Source organism: Manacus candei, unplaced genomic scaffold (genome assembly GCF_025592945.1).
Source record: "Manacus candei isolate 608988 ecotype Guabito, Panama unplaced genomic scaffold, ASM2559294v1 h1tg000005l, whole genome shotgun sequence".
In the NCBI taxonomy this organism is placed as follows: domain Eukaryota; kingdom Metazoa; phylum Chordata; class Aves; order Passeriformes; family Pipridae; genus Manacus; species Manacus candei.
The window spans coordinates 18,508,965-18,525,668 of record NW_026138053.1 but is presented as its reverse complement, the minus strand read 5'-3'; the positions used below and the strand labels follow the sequence as shown (position 1 = coordinate 18,525,668).

At 39.0% G+C, this 16,704-nt stretch overlaps 2 protein-coding genes across 2 annotated transcripts in view; one reads left to right on the top strand and one right to left on the bottom strand.

The window, feature by feature from the left end:
• The window catches only part of CLCC1 (chloride channel CLIC like 1), a 14,378-nt gene extending 12,579 nt beyond the window's left edge, over positions 1–1,799 (top strand). Inside the window, exon 12 of the mRNA XM_051805415.1 lies at positions 1,662–1,799. The gene's annotated coding sequence lies outside the window, so the exon portion shown is untranslated. The remainder of the gene's footprint in view (positions 1–1,661) is intronic.
• Positions 1–16,704, bottom strand: part of GPSM2 (G protein signaling modulator 2) — a 17,699-nt gene extending 995 nt beyond the window's left edge. Inside the window, exons 1-13 of the mRNA XM_051805446.1 lie at positions 16,589–16,704; positions 10,515–10,736; positions 9,457–9,592; positions 8,838–8,980; positions 8,218–8,341; positions 7,840–7,955; positions 6,669–6,824; positions 5,743–5,851; positions 5,208–5,337; positions 4,548–4,618; positions 2,574–2,750; positions 1,644–1,806; positions 1,273–1,490 (exon numbers count right to left, since the gene is read on the bottom strand). Coding sequence (XP_051661406.1) covers positions 1,273–1,490; positions 1,644–1,806; positions 2,574–2,750; positions 4,548–4,618; positions 5,208–5,337; positions 5,743–5,851; positions 6,669–6,824; positions 7,840–7,955; positions 8,218–8,341; positions 8,838–8,980; positions 9,457–9,592; positions 10,515–10,736; positions 16,589–16,650 — 1,827 coding nt within the window. The 5' untranslated portion in view covers positions 16,651–16,704. The remainder of the gene's footprint in view (positions 1–1,272; positions 1,491–1,643; positions 1,807–2,573; positions 2,751–4,547; positions 4,619–5,207; positions 5,338–5,742; positions 5,852–6,668; positions 6,825–7,839; positions 7,956–8,217; positions 8,342–8,837; positions 8,981–9,456; positions 9,593–10,514; positions 10,737–16,588) is intronic.

The following is a 16,704-nucleotide window of genomic DNA, read 5'->3' as shown; positions in this document are numbered from 1 at the left end:
ATCTGAAAATACCCCCCAACTGTCCTATTGCAGAATGAGATTTAAGTGTCCTTTGTCCAGAAGAAGAATTTTAGCACTACTATGCGGTATTTGTAGTCTCATATACAGAAAAATATAGTTGTCTTCCTTTCCTTATACAGGGAGTAAAAAATGGCCCCACTGGAGTCAGATTTGGAAAGGCAATACTGAAAGGCACCTCCACACTGTAAGGACAGGAACAGTTCAGTGACAGAGTTACAGAGCATGGGATGGTTTCTGTGCTCCTTTCACACAACTGCCCTCCTGGCCAGCTCCTACAGGCACCAGGTCAGGCTGCAACAGCTATGTCAGCTCCTGTGCCTGAGCTGGGAATTAGCATTCTCTGTCAGTGTAGGAAAAGCTTTCAGTGCTGGATGGACCTTGGACGGTCATCCTTCAGCCAAAAAGTCTCAAAGGACAGCACCCCTTTTGTGCTTCTGTTTAAAGCACTAGCCTCCATAATGATGAGAGGGGATTAAATATTTTTCCATGCCTTAAAGAGACAAAATATATCATACTAATTTCTAGGTTCTTTGCTTGACTCAAAGGAGTAAACAGATAAGCTGCTAAAACAGAACATGATATTTCATCAGGTTGAAATTCAATTCCAGGTGCTTCTTTTCACCCCAGCTAACATACTTACCTTTGGAGAACTCAGTATCTGAATTTTGTATTTTGAGATGCTTATCAACTCATTTAATTAAATTCTTTTTGGTCTAATTGGTATATATACCATGCTCTAATTGACAATTAGCCATCTCACCTCTATATTGCTATGAACTATCATTTACACTAACCATAATGGGAATGATGACCAAAACTTGAATACTAAATCCTTTAATTTCATTTCATAGGATTCCTGGTATATCAGGTGCCTTACACTTAAAAATCATTTTAATATTCATTTTAAGAGCCTCACTTGTTTTCCTTTTTAAGGATTTTTTCTAGAAATAGTTACCATAATATACATTTTTGTTACTTGACATAGTTACCATGGTATATATACGAAATTTACACTTACTAGACACTGGATAACTAAAAAAAAAAAATAAATAAAAAATCAAAACAAGAAACAGAAATTGTAAAAGAACCCCAAAACTTGGGGAAAAAATCCTAATATTTTGTTATATTCTTCCTTATCTGCCAAATCAGTATGTATCTTAAATCACATGGTAACCAAGCAACTCAATAGCAGGGGGCACAAATCACATCCCCAGAGACTCAGAAGCTGAAGAACTTTTGTTAAGCACTGACCTGGCATTTTATCAATCTATCAAAGAAGTCATCATCCAGCTCCCTGCTGTTGCTGGCCATGAGGTGCCCCAGCACGGCCTGGCTGTCGCGCTGGGGGAGGCGCAGCCCGGGCAGGTTGTTCAAACTGGCGCGCTGGTCGTCCAGCCGGCGGCTCTGCGAGCTCGCCAGGAGGTCCAGAAACTCATCTGTGTGTGGGGACACCACAGAAGTGGAAAAGGCTGGGGAGCAGGAAGAAAACAAGTTAGCCCAGAAATAACTGTAACATTTCTGAAAAAATTTCTGTAGTGAGTCGTGCACGCAAATACATTTTGAAAATGGCATTTGGCAGAAACTCAAGTCAGATACAGATTTTTACTTCAAAAAAAAATTACATTTTCGCATTGTTTTAGGTGGAGTAGAGGATTTTGCCACTGAAGCAGCTGGGAGTCTGTTCTTCTCCTGGAAGTAGCACCTCTGGTCGTCCATTCTGTTGCTCTGGAATCGACTCAGCAGATCAAAGAACCCTTCATCTGCCATTGTCTCTCGACTGCTTTTCTGAAAAGGAGAAAAGATTTAGGGGTATTTGGAACTTAAGAGTATCTAAAGCTGGGACAACTGCATCAGAGTTTAGTCCAGTCCTGTTTCATATTTGTGTATCTGATATCTATTAAAATCAATTTTTTTAGTCATCCCTTTCTATACACAGAGATTTATCATAAGAGGAGATATAAGAATATGGCAGCATTTTTCTAAGGTATAATATATTAGAAACATTTCATTCTCTCACGTGGAAAGAAACAGTGCTTGGATCATGGTACAGCTGGAGTTATTCCTCCTCAGCCATTAATCCACTGAAAAAAACCCAAATGCCCATGACAGAAGAAAAGCAACAAGAACAGCAATCAGCAGTTTCCATTGTCTCCTCAGGTTTATGATCAAATGCCTTTTATTTTTAACTGAGTTCTGTCAAGAGTGCAATAATCTAAAATGTCCAAAATATCTCCCACTGCCTGAATCAGAGAAACTAGATTTTATTAAGTTTAGAGAAGCAGTGTCTAGAAGAGACTTAGAAATAAAATACGTGGGTAAGCTGAGCTCTAACTTTAGAAAATCCATGAGGAATACAATGCAGTGTTAGGAAAAGCTTAAAGCTGGCACCACCCATGAGACAGCTGTAGAATGGAAGATTCTGCATGTTTTACAGAGCCACAGTGTTTAAATGAAGTTAAAGTGAAATGGACAGTTGCAGGAATGTGTTTTCCATAATTCTGATCAGACAAAGATGAGTGAAGGTGATGATCTCCACAGCTCACCAGACCTACCCTCTGGGAGTTGGGAAGTCGATGATCAATAGAATTACTGGCATCCTGCAAAACTTTGGAAGTGGTGCTGGTTTTGTACTTTTTGCCTTTTAGTCGATTTACAAAATGCAGTTTTGCTGAAGGTTTGGCAACCAGTGGTTTCTGTTTAGCAAGAATCTCACTGTTCCAGTTCTGAACCTAAGAAAACAAGAGTCATGAAATTAAGCCTTGAGATTTTAATTACCTCCTACTTGCTGCTGCTTCTCCTTCCCAAAATGAAGCAGCTTTATTTTGTTCATCCAACCAAAAGGATGTTAAAACTTTGGGTTTGGTTCTGTTACTTGACCTGGGATTAGTGAGCTGTTGTTGGCTGGAGCAGGTTAGTGCTGTTACTGATTAGGCTAACTGTTGTGTGACACCTGATGGATTAAAATGTGATCAAATAGTGTATTTAATTAAACACACTGAAGTTGTCCTTGCTGACTGCAGTGCAGGAAAAACAGTTATAATGTAAATGCTGAACTGCAGACACAGCTGGTATTTCCCACCTGACATTCTTAAAACTGGAAATAAAAAAATTAGAAGCCCCCATATTACAAAGTGTCAGAGCAAAAAAACCCTTATACCAACCCAGATACTCAACAAGCCTTCCTTGAAGTCCTTCATATACACAAACTTCTCAGTAAAGACTGAAAAGGAAGAGGGAGAATAACGCCAGCACAAGAGTAAACAGGAATGACCATCTTGTTTCACTAAAGATCAGAATGGATAGCTTTGTCAACCTGTCAGATTTTCCCTAAAATATCTTCTAAAATAAATAGAATTATCCACAAAATAGCTTTATCCACAACTGACAGACTCTTATAACTGAGTAAAACCAAAACAAAACCTTTTCTTTCCTGATTCAACATCACAAAGCATGAACACAGTCACAAATCTTCCAGCAACAGTGCCTACTGGATTGCCTTTTCAAGGCTTCCTGAGCACCCGCACACAGACTCTGACTCCAAGATGGCATCCTGTCCACTGAAACCCTAGTGCTCCTGTTGTGCATTGCTGTAGATACCAAGGACTTCCATGGAAGAATCTACTCAATAAGTACGTTGAAAAAAAGTCCTTTATAAAGTGCTAAACTGCAATAGTAGATTAAAGCCAAAAATCTACATGAAACAGTCTTTCTAAATCGGTACCCAAAGCAGGTCTTGAGCATTAGTGCTGACTTCAGCTGTACCCACTGTCCATGTGCTTTGAGATTTTATTGCCTGTTTGATCAACATGATGACAGGCTTTGCCTCACTTGAAGAGAGGGGAATTAGATATCCCAGTGTGGAGGGAAAAATATCAATTTCAGTGTGCCACTGGAGTCATTCATGTAGAACTGCCAGCCCACTATTGAAAGGCAGATAGAACTGAAGGAAAACTCTCATAGAGTGACACAAGGATTTTAATCAGGAACTCCTATCTCTAAGAGATTTCTCTGAGCCTGGGGAGGAAGTTGCTTTGCTTATCAGTGACTCAGGTGCAGCATTTCTGCAATAGCACCCTTACTCAAGATGGATATTGAAGCTCCTGATGGCTTGCAAGTTGATTGAAATCCCAAAAGGAAAAAACCCATATATTTTAAGTGCCTATAAAATGACTGTAGCCAAAGAAAAAATGTTCAGAACAGCTGAACTAAAGCTGAGAAATTTTACTCTGAATCACTCATGCTGCAACCTCAAACCATCTCTATAAAGATATGAATGCACCTACAGGACCTCATTCTTTCTTATTTGTGCAGTGAATAAAGCAAGCTTCCCACAAGCCATTACAGCCATTATCTGTGTCACACGCTCCACACTCACAACAAAACTATTATTTGTTAGTATGGTTAGACCTGCTGTTATGTAACTCCTAAGATCAACTAAATTAAAAGGGGAGGCACGTGGTATGTCAGCAAACCCTTAGAAATGTTTCACTGCAATCTCAGCAGCAGAACAGAAGCAAAGTGCCAACCTTTTCTGGGGTTAATTTCATAAGTTCCATGTTCTCCATGCTGTGACGGCGTCCTGCTCTCGGTCTGGTACCTTCAAGAGAGAATCAAGTTCATCTTTTTATCATCAAAATTTATGCAGATTTATCATCAAAGCTGTGGTTGTACTCATCTAAGGTCCAAGGCACAGCAATTCTGACTTCCAAAACAGTGCAGGTAAGTATATCAGCAAAGAATAACTAACCACTAGTAAAAGCAGCTTACAAAACCCACCCAAATCTAAGCTATCTAAGTTGCCTTCATAGGACATGAGAGAAGGACCATGGACCTTTGAAAAGAGGAACAGCAAATGGACTGGGTTCTGCTGTAACCCCAGTGTTGCTGAGATGGCAGGAAAAGACAGGATTTGACAGCAAATAGATACATGTCCCACATTAAAAAAGGGAGGGGAAGACACGGACACAATTAGAAACATCATCTGAAGAAACTAAGCAGTAACCAGTGATTCACAATGTAAATCCTCCAGAAAAGGAGGTGCTGAAGGGGTCCAATACTGCAAAAACAACTGTCTTTTGCTGGTGGGGGAGAAAACCAAGCAAACCTGCACACCAGGGTGGTCAGTAAAGAACACAACACTCTTTCAGAATGCTTTGTTCGAAAGTATTGCAGAAAGAGGTACATACCATTGAAACTGTTTTCTACCACATGGCTTTCTGACATCATAGAGTTATTTGTACTGTAGCTTAATCCAAGAACCATTTGAAGATCTGAGAGATTAAGTCTGGCAGTGAGTTCTCCACTTCTGTCTCCTACCTTCAAGCAAATAAAATAAGCAGTTATATTACCTTAAGAAGTACAAACATGAAAGTGTAAAGCAATCCTTGTCCCCCAGATTTCTGACAGAAAAAGGCTGAAAAGGTTTTCCTGCTTGAATACTGAGAGAACCATCTTTTTTAATAAAGTACCTGACAACTCATAAAGCCTAAAATAACCTCTAATAGGCTACTCAACTTGGATTCCATGATGACATTATGAAAGGTGACATTAGAACTAAGCAAGCTGCAGTGAGATGGGGCTGAAATGATGTGGAATTAACTATCTCTGCCTTCAAAATGCATTCCATTACTCAAAATCAAATGCATGGATACACCTCCATAAAACCACTGTGTAAGTGAGAGCAAAAGCCAACAGTCAACAGTGGGAGTATGCAAATCATACCTCTCTTGAAATCTCCAGGTGCCTTTCTGCAAAGTGGATAGCTTGGTCATGGTTTCCCAGAGCAGTATATGCGTTCCCTAAACTCCAGCACGCTCTTCCTTCACCAATTCTGAAAAGCACACACACATTTTCAGTTACACCTTTACCCGCTGAACACCAGGGGTCAGGTTTGCACAGCACTGCCACAGTAAGATCGCTGTGCCAAGAAAAAGGGAGGCTGTCATCAGAGACGGTTCCAACATCAACACATTAGGTATTGTATTTAAAGAAGTGTGATCTGGGTATTACCATAAATATGAACAAATCTAATCACAATTTTAAGCTCACAGCAAACAAGTCACTCAGTTTTGCAAGCATGGAACATTGTATAACCTACTTTGTTTGTCCTCAGATTGCATGCCTTATTATTCTTCCTATATTCTGCTTATTGAGAATATGTACATTGTAGAATATGTACATTTAAATAATGGAAAAACTTTTAGTTGTACCCAACATTATAAAAAAGGCCTTAGAAATCATGACTGTAATACAAACATTACTTGCTACTGTGTTATTTACCTTTCCCCACCTCCTCCCATATTATTAATTTGTGGACAAGTTGGAGACAGATTTTTATGAAAGTATGCAAAATTATTATAATGGAGTCATGAAAGAGAGATCTGCTTTTTCTTTCCTTAATTTACAGAGGCAGTGGTGACAGGAGAAGATGTAGAGACAGTCACTCATCAATTGGTCTTTCATCTCAGACTCAGTAACTGCAATACCTTCATGAGGAACTTTGGTTTTCCATATGAAAACCAGAGCCCAGCATTGTAGGGAGTTCACATTAATTCAGCTGTCACATACAGAACAATGACAGCAGAGTTGGAGGTAACAGGATTTGCTGTAAGTGTCACACATACATGAAACAGTGTCTTAGGGCTTACTTATCATTTAATTCCTGAGCAATCACCAGGTGTTTCAGATGATAATCGATGGCTTTCTCGTAGTCCTGGAGCAGAGTGTACGTGTTCCCGAGGCTGTAGCAGGCCTGTGCTTCTACAGCTCTGTCCTTCAGCTGCCGAGCCAGCTGCAGTGTCCTCCTGGAAGAAAGGGTTAGTCACCTCAAAAATCACTGCAAGGAAAACCTTTCAAAAGTATCCCTGCACAACTAAAAATCAGTTATACAACTTAAACAAATTAGGAAACCTGGCTGGCAAATTATCGGCTAATAAATTACTTACTATATTGTAAACTCTTGCCTTGCCCTTCTCAAAGTATTTCCATCTATTTCATTCAAGGGCAGGCTGATCCCTCAAACAGCATCTTTTAATCTTAATTTATTGCTTCATTAATAATTTGTAGGAGTTTCCCTGACAGTATGCAAATTGACACAGTTTAGTACCAGTGTTACAATAACGACTTGCCCATCAGCAGAAGCAAGGCAGGGCTATACTCACCAAGCCAGCCTGGCCCTGCTGGGCAAGAAGAATTCAAGTGCTAAGACGAATCTGCTCAGTACTGAGGCTTTTTTCCCTTTCAAAAAGAACAGGTAAGCTCTGAGATCCAAGTAAGATGCTAATAACACCTGTACTGTATCTTTGCCAAGCTTTTACTTTCCCAAGTACAGCAGCAACTCTTTAGTGGTGCAGAGGTCAAGAAAAAAGCCTGGATTAAAAATACAGACTCAGGATGTAAATTTGTGTTGCCATGCACCACCTCTCTCAGCTACTGAGCACACCCAAGGCAGCCACCCAACTCAGGGTAGAAAAGTTACTCAGATCCTTCCAGAACTCGCTAAGAGCCAAGACAGTAATGCCTGGTTCTAAAATAAATGGGAACAAATGCCTAGGAACAGAAAGATGTCTGTCTACACTGCTGAGAGGAATCTATTTAGAGTAACAAAAGAGTTAAAAAACAACAAAAAAAAATACTAATCCCTCGCTTAAAAGAATCAGAATAGTTAAACAGCTAGGAAAAAATATTTTTGCCAAACAAATAGAAGTTTTATTCCTAAGTATATGTTCAAGATGGCTATTCTACAGTGAGCTACAGTACCAGACACAACAAGTAAACTGTACAAGAGGTATAAATTGTATTTAGAAGAAGTCAACTAACTTGTAGTATTCTGAAGCGGTTTCAAATTCCCCCAGGAATATGTAGGCATTTCCAAGGTTGCTGTACGCTCTTCTTTCAGCTGATCTATCACCAAATTCTTTTGCAATTAGGAGACGCTTAAAAATGTGAAATAATTGCATTATTTACTCCATTTTATACTTTGTAACATACATTTGCATACAGAAATGCACATGAAAAAATGCATTCTTTAGGTCAGCAATGCTTGATAAGAACAGCCAAACTTGAACTTCTGCCATTAAGATTTAAAACCTGCATTAAAAAGCTTGCAACAAGATCCAACACAATGCATGTACTAAAGGTCAGGAGCAACCAGTGACATTTTGCTAGAACAGAAATCCTTATTAGCACAGGTTGTACCTGTTCATGGGCTAAAACTGCACTCCTGAAGTTGCCCAGAAGATAGTGTGTGTTTCCCAGGTTTCCAAAGGCACGTCCTTGTGCTGCTCTGTCACCCAGCTCTGTTACTATTGTCAGATTTTCCCTGTTTTGGAGGAAAGTAAGGAGAAGAATAGTGACTTTTAAGAGGTTTTTTTTTCCTCACATTCATTTAAATAATAATTTAAAAAATCTTTATATAAAGGAAAAGGTAGAGATATTCTATTTTGGCCTATTTCAATGGCCTTTATGCAGCCACAGATCTGAGTAGGAAACATTTCCTGTGAAGTACTGAACTCCACTGCATTCTTACTCAAACCAGTGTGCTCACCTCTAGCTACATATACAAGTATAACAAGGTCCTGTCAACTCAGCCTGGTCTGAAGAGCACTACTGGTTTCTAACCTAAGGGAAGGACTTGTGAGGTGCACTAAAAATGAGGGCAAACAAAAACCAGTGCACTCTGCCACTGAAAACAACAAATTCACAGGTACCTCAGTTCTGCATAGAAGTGTTCCACAGTTTAGCTCATGACACTACAAATCTCCCATATTCTAATGAACTACATGATCATATCCTCCCAATCCCCAGCATTTACTTACTCATAATAATTTGCAGCTTTTTGTAAAGCATTTTTCACATCATCTGGAAGGTCCCCTGGATCGTGAGTCCCCGCACTAGCTACATTTTTCCCCTTAGAGTGATACACATTTCCCAGATTATACAGTGCTCTTGCTTCTCCAACCTAAACCAAAAGTAAAACAAGGCATTAAAATTTCATGCTTCAAAGTCTTTTGTCACAACAACTATTCGTACAATCCACAGATAGGAAAAAAGTTTGTTAACTACTCATCAAGACACACTCTGCCCATTCTGAACATGCTCTTACCATCCACCCAGTCATACCCCTCAATCCAATTGTTTTGCATACTACTTCCTTTTGAGGTGCAAGAGACAGAATAATTCCTGAGGTCACTCACCATTAAAAATTAAATTAAGAACAAACAGACTCACCACAACATAGGATAATATTTAACCTGGATCTGTAGTTTTCCAGGTGCAAACAATTATATTATAACTAATAGAGTCTTACTGTCTAGAAGAAATAATTGAATATTCAGTATTTATTTCTCTCTGAAAGGTGGCACACTCCTTACCAGTACAACAGCATTCAGGAATGTGTGTTAGCAGTTTACTTCCATATTCCCACACAATTCTTACCTTATCATTAAGCTCTCTGGAAATATCCAGATGTCTTTGACAGCAAACGATAGCTTCTTCAAAATTCCCAAGTACCTTTAAGGTGTTGCCCAGATTCCCACTAGCTTTAGCTTCTCCCAGTAGATCTCCAATTGTCCTAAAATTGCAGAAATTAAGTACCCAGGAAATAGTGTACAATTTGAAACCAAGCAGATGATCGATGTATGGCAGACAATTACATGAATTTATGATCATCTACTTAACATTTTTTAAAAGTTCATGTCTTTTATGAAGAGAACAGAGAGAAAATTCTTAATGATGATGTTGAAAGACAGTCCCAGTATTAGAAATAGAGATTTAACTGTGTCTGTATTTTACTTGACTGTCATAGTCTCCTGTTACTTCCAAGACACACCAGTCTCCCAGAAAGCTCAGAGGCACCAGGACATTGCTAGATGCTAAATGAGACTAAGGCAAGAGACTGCCACTGAACCACTGACTTGTACCTGGGGAATAACACAACAAATTCCCACAAGGTCACAGCACTTGAGCAGGCTAAGGCAGGGGGAAGAGTAGATTTATGCCTAAATTGAGGTTAAGTACATTAGGTGCCTGTGTCTTTTAATGGATCTGTACCAAATCAGTAAAACTCCGATGCATAAATAGCATATGAAATGCACAGGGTTTTAGATTTCACAATATTACACTATGAGTTTCACACAGATAAACATGAATAGGTTCTGTCCAGCAAACAAGAGAGCAGTTTAACATTCTGGAGAACCAGAAAGACTGAGTTTTAGAAACAGGAAAGGGTAAAGAAAGGGTGGATTTAAAGAAGCCACTTAATTATCCACAACCCTGGTGAGGTCTCAGTCCTAGGATTATGGTGCTAGACCAAGTATTAGCTGCCAGGTTAGAGGCCAACCAAGTGACCTGCCAGACCCCCAGCCCTCTGCCACCACCACGTTCACTCATTAGCCAGTATTAATAGTAGGGTTTGGCAGGAAAAGGAGCAGCCAGCTGCTCGTCTCTATGGGAATGGGATGACATGGAGAACATGGTTAAGGACACAAGATTACCTTGCAAGAGTTAAATCATGGTGGTGGTATTCCAAGGCCTTTGCATATTCATGCAGGTAGAAATAAGCATTGCCCAGCTGGCTGTAAATAGCACTCAGGGTACGTAAATCTTCAGTCCCAACCTGGACAGCGGCTTCAAAGAACGACACACCAGCCCGGCAATCTCCTGCTTTGCACAGGCGCTCACCTTCCAGAGCCAGCTCCAGGCAGGAAGCCTCCATCCTGCACAATGGAAACAAGCAAACAGTCACTCAAATGCAGTACTTTGTCCATCACCTGAGTTCTGAAGAGGGTCTTTTACTCGCAGGGCTTCTATTTGTTTAGGAAAGGGAGTTAGCCCCACAGTACAACCAATGAGCTCTGCATTATAATATTACAGAAACTTGGGCTGAAACGGGAGTTGCAACTTCAATGGTGATGAGCAAACTTAACATTACAACAAACAGCTTCAACTTGTTTTCTTTCTTTTGCATTCTGAGGGAGGAAATCACTGCTTTGTCCATATATAGCACCAGTAGGATTAAAAAATGCAGTTTTCACCATCTAGACAAACATAAGCACTTTAATTTTTAGGCTGATATGATAGTTACCTGCAAATTGTTTTAAGAAAAAAATTCAATTAGAATATTCTGTGTGTCAAAAACCATGACTAATTTTCCCTAAATTGTTTCCTATGTAATTCAATATTCCTTGGCACTTCATTTCTTATATTGGCACTGCTATGAAAATTCTCAGTGTAAGAAAAATACCTAGATTCAATTAATGACAAAAGGTATGTCAATGCAAGTTACTTCACTGATACACCACCATTCCAGAACCCACTGGAATACTGCTTATTATTATCAACAAATAATTGTGTAGTTATACAGGTACAAAACACTGCAGTCATGGATGAATTTGCAGAAGATTACATTTTGAACAATGAATGAAGAAGCTGATAGAGAACTACAGTGACAATAACCATTCACGTGCACTTTCGCCACTGTGAATTCAGGTGTACAAAATGTAACATGTCATAAGTGTTAATGATTATATACAAACATTTCCTACTTTCCAGTTGTGGGATGCAAGGGAGGTAGGGGAGAGGAGGAGAAGGAAGATGATAATTTCAGGTCTCGGTCTCGAAGCGAGATGGTTCTCTAGCTTTTGCAAGATACATGCATTTTAAAAAGCTTGCAAAAACATCATCATGCTATTTTTTAAAAGATTTTTTTACAAAAAAAAACTCAGTAAGAGACATTCTGTAATTGTTTAAAAAGCGTGTCCTAATATTGCCAAAAAGTGGACAATTAAATGCTGGCTTTTCCAATTGTTATTTTAATGGCAACACCATTAAAATGTTTTGACAAGACATAGTGATGAAGTATTTAACGTACCTGAAATATTTACATTTCCTTATTTTCCTAAACTGGAAGAAAACAGATCATACAGAATTCTTTTCAGATCTGAGTAAGAAGAATATATATTTGAAAAATCCAAAGACTTCCCAGAGATCTAGAAGAATTTGGATCATAAGTACAATAAGCTACCAACACAAACAGTACCATACCTGCTGGTCTTCGACATTCCACAACTTAAGCACAACGAGATGACAGACATAATTAGCTTTTGCAATGAAAAGCACTGTGTGCTTGGTAGTTGGTAAAGATGCCAACAGCAAAAGGTAGAGCGGGCATGAAGTTCTTGCCAGGCCCAACTTCTCAGGTTGGATATCCATAACACATGCAGTATCTTAGGTTTGGAAACTCTTCTCAGAGAAGTTAAAGCATTCCTACAACACACCACCTGGTTTTCACTACACTGTGCATGTGTTGAAGGTAAGACAGAAAAAGGCAGAAATGATTAAGTGCAGTTAAGTACCAGGCAGGAATGATTACACCATCAGCAACTGAAGGTTTAGGACTTAAAACACATCATTGGGTAATCTTAATCCTATCCACAGAGGTTCTCTCCGGGCACCTCATGTTAACTGACATGTCCAATTAGAGTGATGGCTAGAAAATATGGTGCTTCTCAGTGCAAAGATTTAGACCATTACACAGCCACACTCAGTCCCTTAGATTTTTAGCTTGAACGGCTAAAAAGGGTAGAACTTTCAGCAAAATGTGTGTGTGACATAATAGTCAAAATGCTACACTGGACTCCACTTCTGTAAGTGAATTTATTCCATTAAAAAAAAAAGTAATCATGTTTTGACTTGCAACTGTGATGCATCAGCCACATATTCAGTGGAGAAAAGGCAAAGTTAAAAAAGGTACAAGGCCAACGTCAGAGAGTGCTGTGCTCCAGGAACTCCTGACAGACTGCATTCATCTCGTTTCACACACCCCAAAGACTCCAAATGCCAAGGCAGCACTACCATTTTCTCAGGGAACTTGAAACATAATCGTTTGACTTTGCAACCCTAGACTCAATATAGCTTGTGAAAATGAAAGATCTGGGTCCTTTCATACACAACACAAATAACTATGAAGCAAAAGGCTTATACCCAGACTGATGAAAATCAGCTGTTATTACAGTGTTTCAATTCAACCTGAATTACAGGAAGTAAATGAAAATGGGAACTAGTAACTGTGTGAGTAAAAAAGGAACTCAAAATTTAACATTACTCTTGAGCCTAACTCTAGAAAGGTTGTGTTAACAGGTTGCTAGAATCTTACAGCCAATTAAACTTTAATTCCATTTGGATCCATTCTTACTGACCTACCATTTCAGTTGCCTGCACCCAATATTAATATTTTATTCATGTTATATAAGAGCTATGATATCATTCAGTTATTTTAAAAGTTTGCTAGGCTTATCCATCAAGTACAAAACTGGACTCAGAAGGGGTTTGGTTTTGGTTTGGATTTTCTTTTTTCTTCCCCTCCTCTACGTAAAAGGACTTATGCAAATGAACACTTTTTTTGTTTTGCTGGGGTTTTTTTAAGATTTACGTAGGTGTTCTCCACCTGTCACTACTAATGGTTAAACAGCATGTTGGCGGACCAGACAGGGCTAGGCTATCAATGTTTTAAGAAGTCATTAAATAGTTACAAGGAGAATATGACATTACTTTCTCTGCTCCCAGGGCTGAATTGAATTATTTACTCAACACCCAATGGCCAAACAAAAGATACATTGAATCCCCAGAGAGGAGAAGAGAACAAGGCCCATTCATCTTGGTACTTCTAATGAAATCCTGTTCCTGCTGAACAGGATAACCTTCCCCTAGATATTACTGTGGAACTGCTCACACAGGGCTTCATTTTGTTATTCTGTCTATAGCTGCCTGGACCTGTTCTCTGAAAGGCTGGCATCTTCTCAATAATTTCTCATTTGTAAAACTACCTCATCCTTATCTGTCCCTTCTAAGCTTTTCCTCTTGCCTGGCTCCCTTTTTTTCCTCTTGTTCTTCTCTGACCTCCTTCACATTCTCATTTAAACCTTTACACTTATAAGAATATAAACCCTAAACATATTGCCTCCCCCCAACCTCCCTGGTTTTTTCTCCCATTTTGGAGTTTCCCTGCCTTCAGCTGTTCCCATCTTACAATGAAATCAGAAAACTGCTAAGAAGTAAGGCAATAGAAGAAGGCACTAAGACTCATTAATTACTACAATCTCTGAAGACAATCTAGTTTTAGTCAGTTCAATTCCCAGCAAGAGGATTTTTTGCTCTTGAGAGGGAACAAGGTTGACATCAATTTGCCAAGAAACACATGACACACCTGGACACAAACCAAACCCCCCTATTGTATCTCTTTAGTTGAGGTGCACAGCATTACTAACCCCACAGCATCCTGTAATAAAGCTCACACACCATTCCTGACTCCTGCACTTACTCTTGGCTGCCACACGGAATGCAGGAGCCTCCACACTGACCACTCCAAACAGCTTCACCCCCACTGAACACTGGTTCCCTCCGACTACGCTGGGTGGCAAAGTCAGAAACAAACAACACACACACCAAGAAACACACACCTGGATTTTGGGTTCTTTTGCTCCAATCAAGATAAAAGCAGTGACAAGTTTTTGGTGTGTAAATTTAATAGGCCAAGCCAAGCAAGTCCTACAAATATTTACCCTATAGATCATTTATTAGCCCCATTTAGTAGCATTAGCATTTTATTTTCAGTCACTAAACAACAAAATAAAAAATAGTGTCCTTCCACCAGCATAAGCATTTTTATAGCTGCTAAAGTGATACTGGTCAAGTACTGGGGGGAGAAAGAAACATACTGGACAGTCAGAAACAGACCTATAGTAAAGCCTTTCCTTAGGAGTGGGCCACCAGCTTCTTTTAAAATCAGTTGTAATGGATTGCCAAAAAGGAGAGACCAGTCAGAGCCAAATGAGCCTGGGAACGTAACTGTGATTAAAAAATTTTTAAAACTGGTAACACCCCTCCCCCCTGTAACTTATGACCTGCATTAAATTTTAAACTACGACCTAATAAATATTTCCAAATTAAATTTTAATTTAAATATTAAAAAATTAAAAATTAATTACAATGATTGAATTAAATCATCATGAAGTTCCAGTTCAATATACTGAATTAATTTGCAGTTTCTCTAAATTTTAGAAAAGTTTAATATTTTTTAAAATTAAAAGCATTATGGCATGACTTTTTAAAAATGTCCATCACATTACAGTTCTTAGACAAAGGCTTAATAAGGCCATTCATATTTTATTGATAATATTTTTAATTGGTACCATTCAAGCCTGTACTGGAATACAGCATAAAGCAGTAAGACATTTTGCCCTGAATGTGCTTGCCAATTTTTTCAAAGTTATTTTTGACTCGTCAATTTAAACGAGACAATTGGTCATAATGCTTTTTTTATCCATTTACTTCTATAACAGTACCCTGAACAGCTCCTGCTTTCATTAAAAAGTGAGCAAGGATCTTCTGTGGTTATCTGGGGAGGACCAAGAGCATCAGCAACAGCGTGGGGACACATCAGAGGAAAGCTGGGAGGGGGGAACGTTAAAGAAACAAGTAGCACAGAAGAACCATCATGCTCACACACTTAGGGATTCCTGCTGTCTAAGCCACACTATAAAGATTTTAGCAAAATAAAGAGAGAGAGCAGACAATAAATTACAGTTTATTTCTAATTTTTCTCCTTACTGACCATGAAAAAGCTCCTCATGCTGACTGCATTGCTAACTAGAACACTGTACTTCTAAGAAATGGAAGACAAGACCAATCTAACAGCAATGTAACATTGTCAGAACATTTTCAGAATTAAATCTACGCATGTGCTGTCTTACAAAAACAGGTAGAGCCTTACTGCTGTTAGACAGCTATAAAAAGGACTCTAAAGCAAGAATGACCAGGTTGGGAGTTGAATCATGCTTTTTATTTCTTTTTAAAACAACCATTCCAGTGTTCCAGTGTCCCTTCCTGCTGAATGAGCTGCAAGATTTACCCTTCCAAACCCATGCACTACACAATGCTTCTGTTGTTCAGGGTCATTAGAGTGAGTCGGCAATGCCAACACGTTGCCCCATGTCTGTAAAGGGGATTCAGAAGAAAAATTATAAAAGCTCTCAGAAGGAAACTCACATCTCCTCTTCACTTGCAATAACAGTACTTTTTAGTCCAAGGTTTCAAAGCAGTTTCCATCTATCCATCAAATCTCTTCATTTTAAGCAAGGAAAACACCAGCATAGGTGACAGTGTGCCTAAAAATTCATTGTTTAAAGAAGTAATGATAGGATAAGTACAGAGAACTGCAGCAGACAAAACTTAACAATTTGCATAGGCAGTCCACAGCCGGAAGAAGAGGGAGCAGGTATTACCCTGCATGGATCATACTTCATATCATTCTACCCAAAATACAAAGAAATACAGACAATTACATACTATTTGCTACCATGCACAGTTCCAATACTGTACAATCACACAACTATATTAATATAATCTCCTACATAGCAAATGTAAATTTTCATTGCTCAAAAATCAAGAAAAGAAAAAAGTGGTTCAGTTCCAATAACTAACAGAGATATCAAACTATTTGTTGCAGCTTGTTTAGTTTTCTATTATTAAGAGCACTTATTCATCCACAGTAAAATTAGCACAGCCTTACCTGTATCGCACGTGGAAGGAGCGATCCTCGCGCATGCTTATCCAAGCATTACTGTCCTCCATGGAGCTGCATTATCAGCAGGGAAAGTAACACCGTCCTCTAGTAGGGTAAGTACT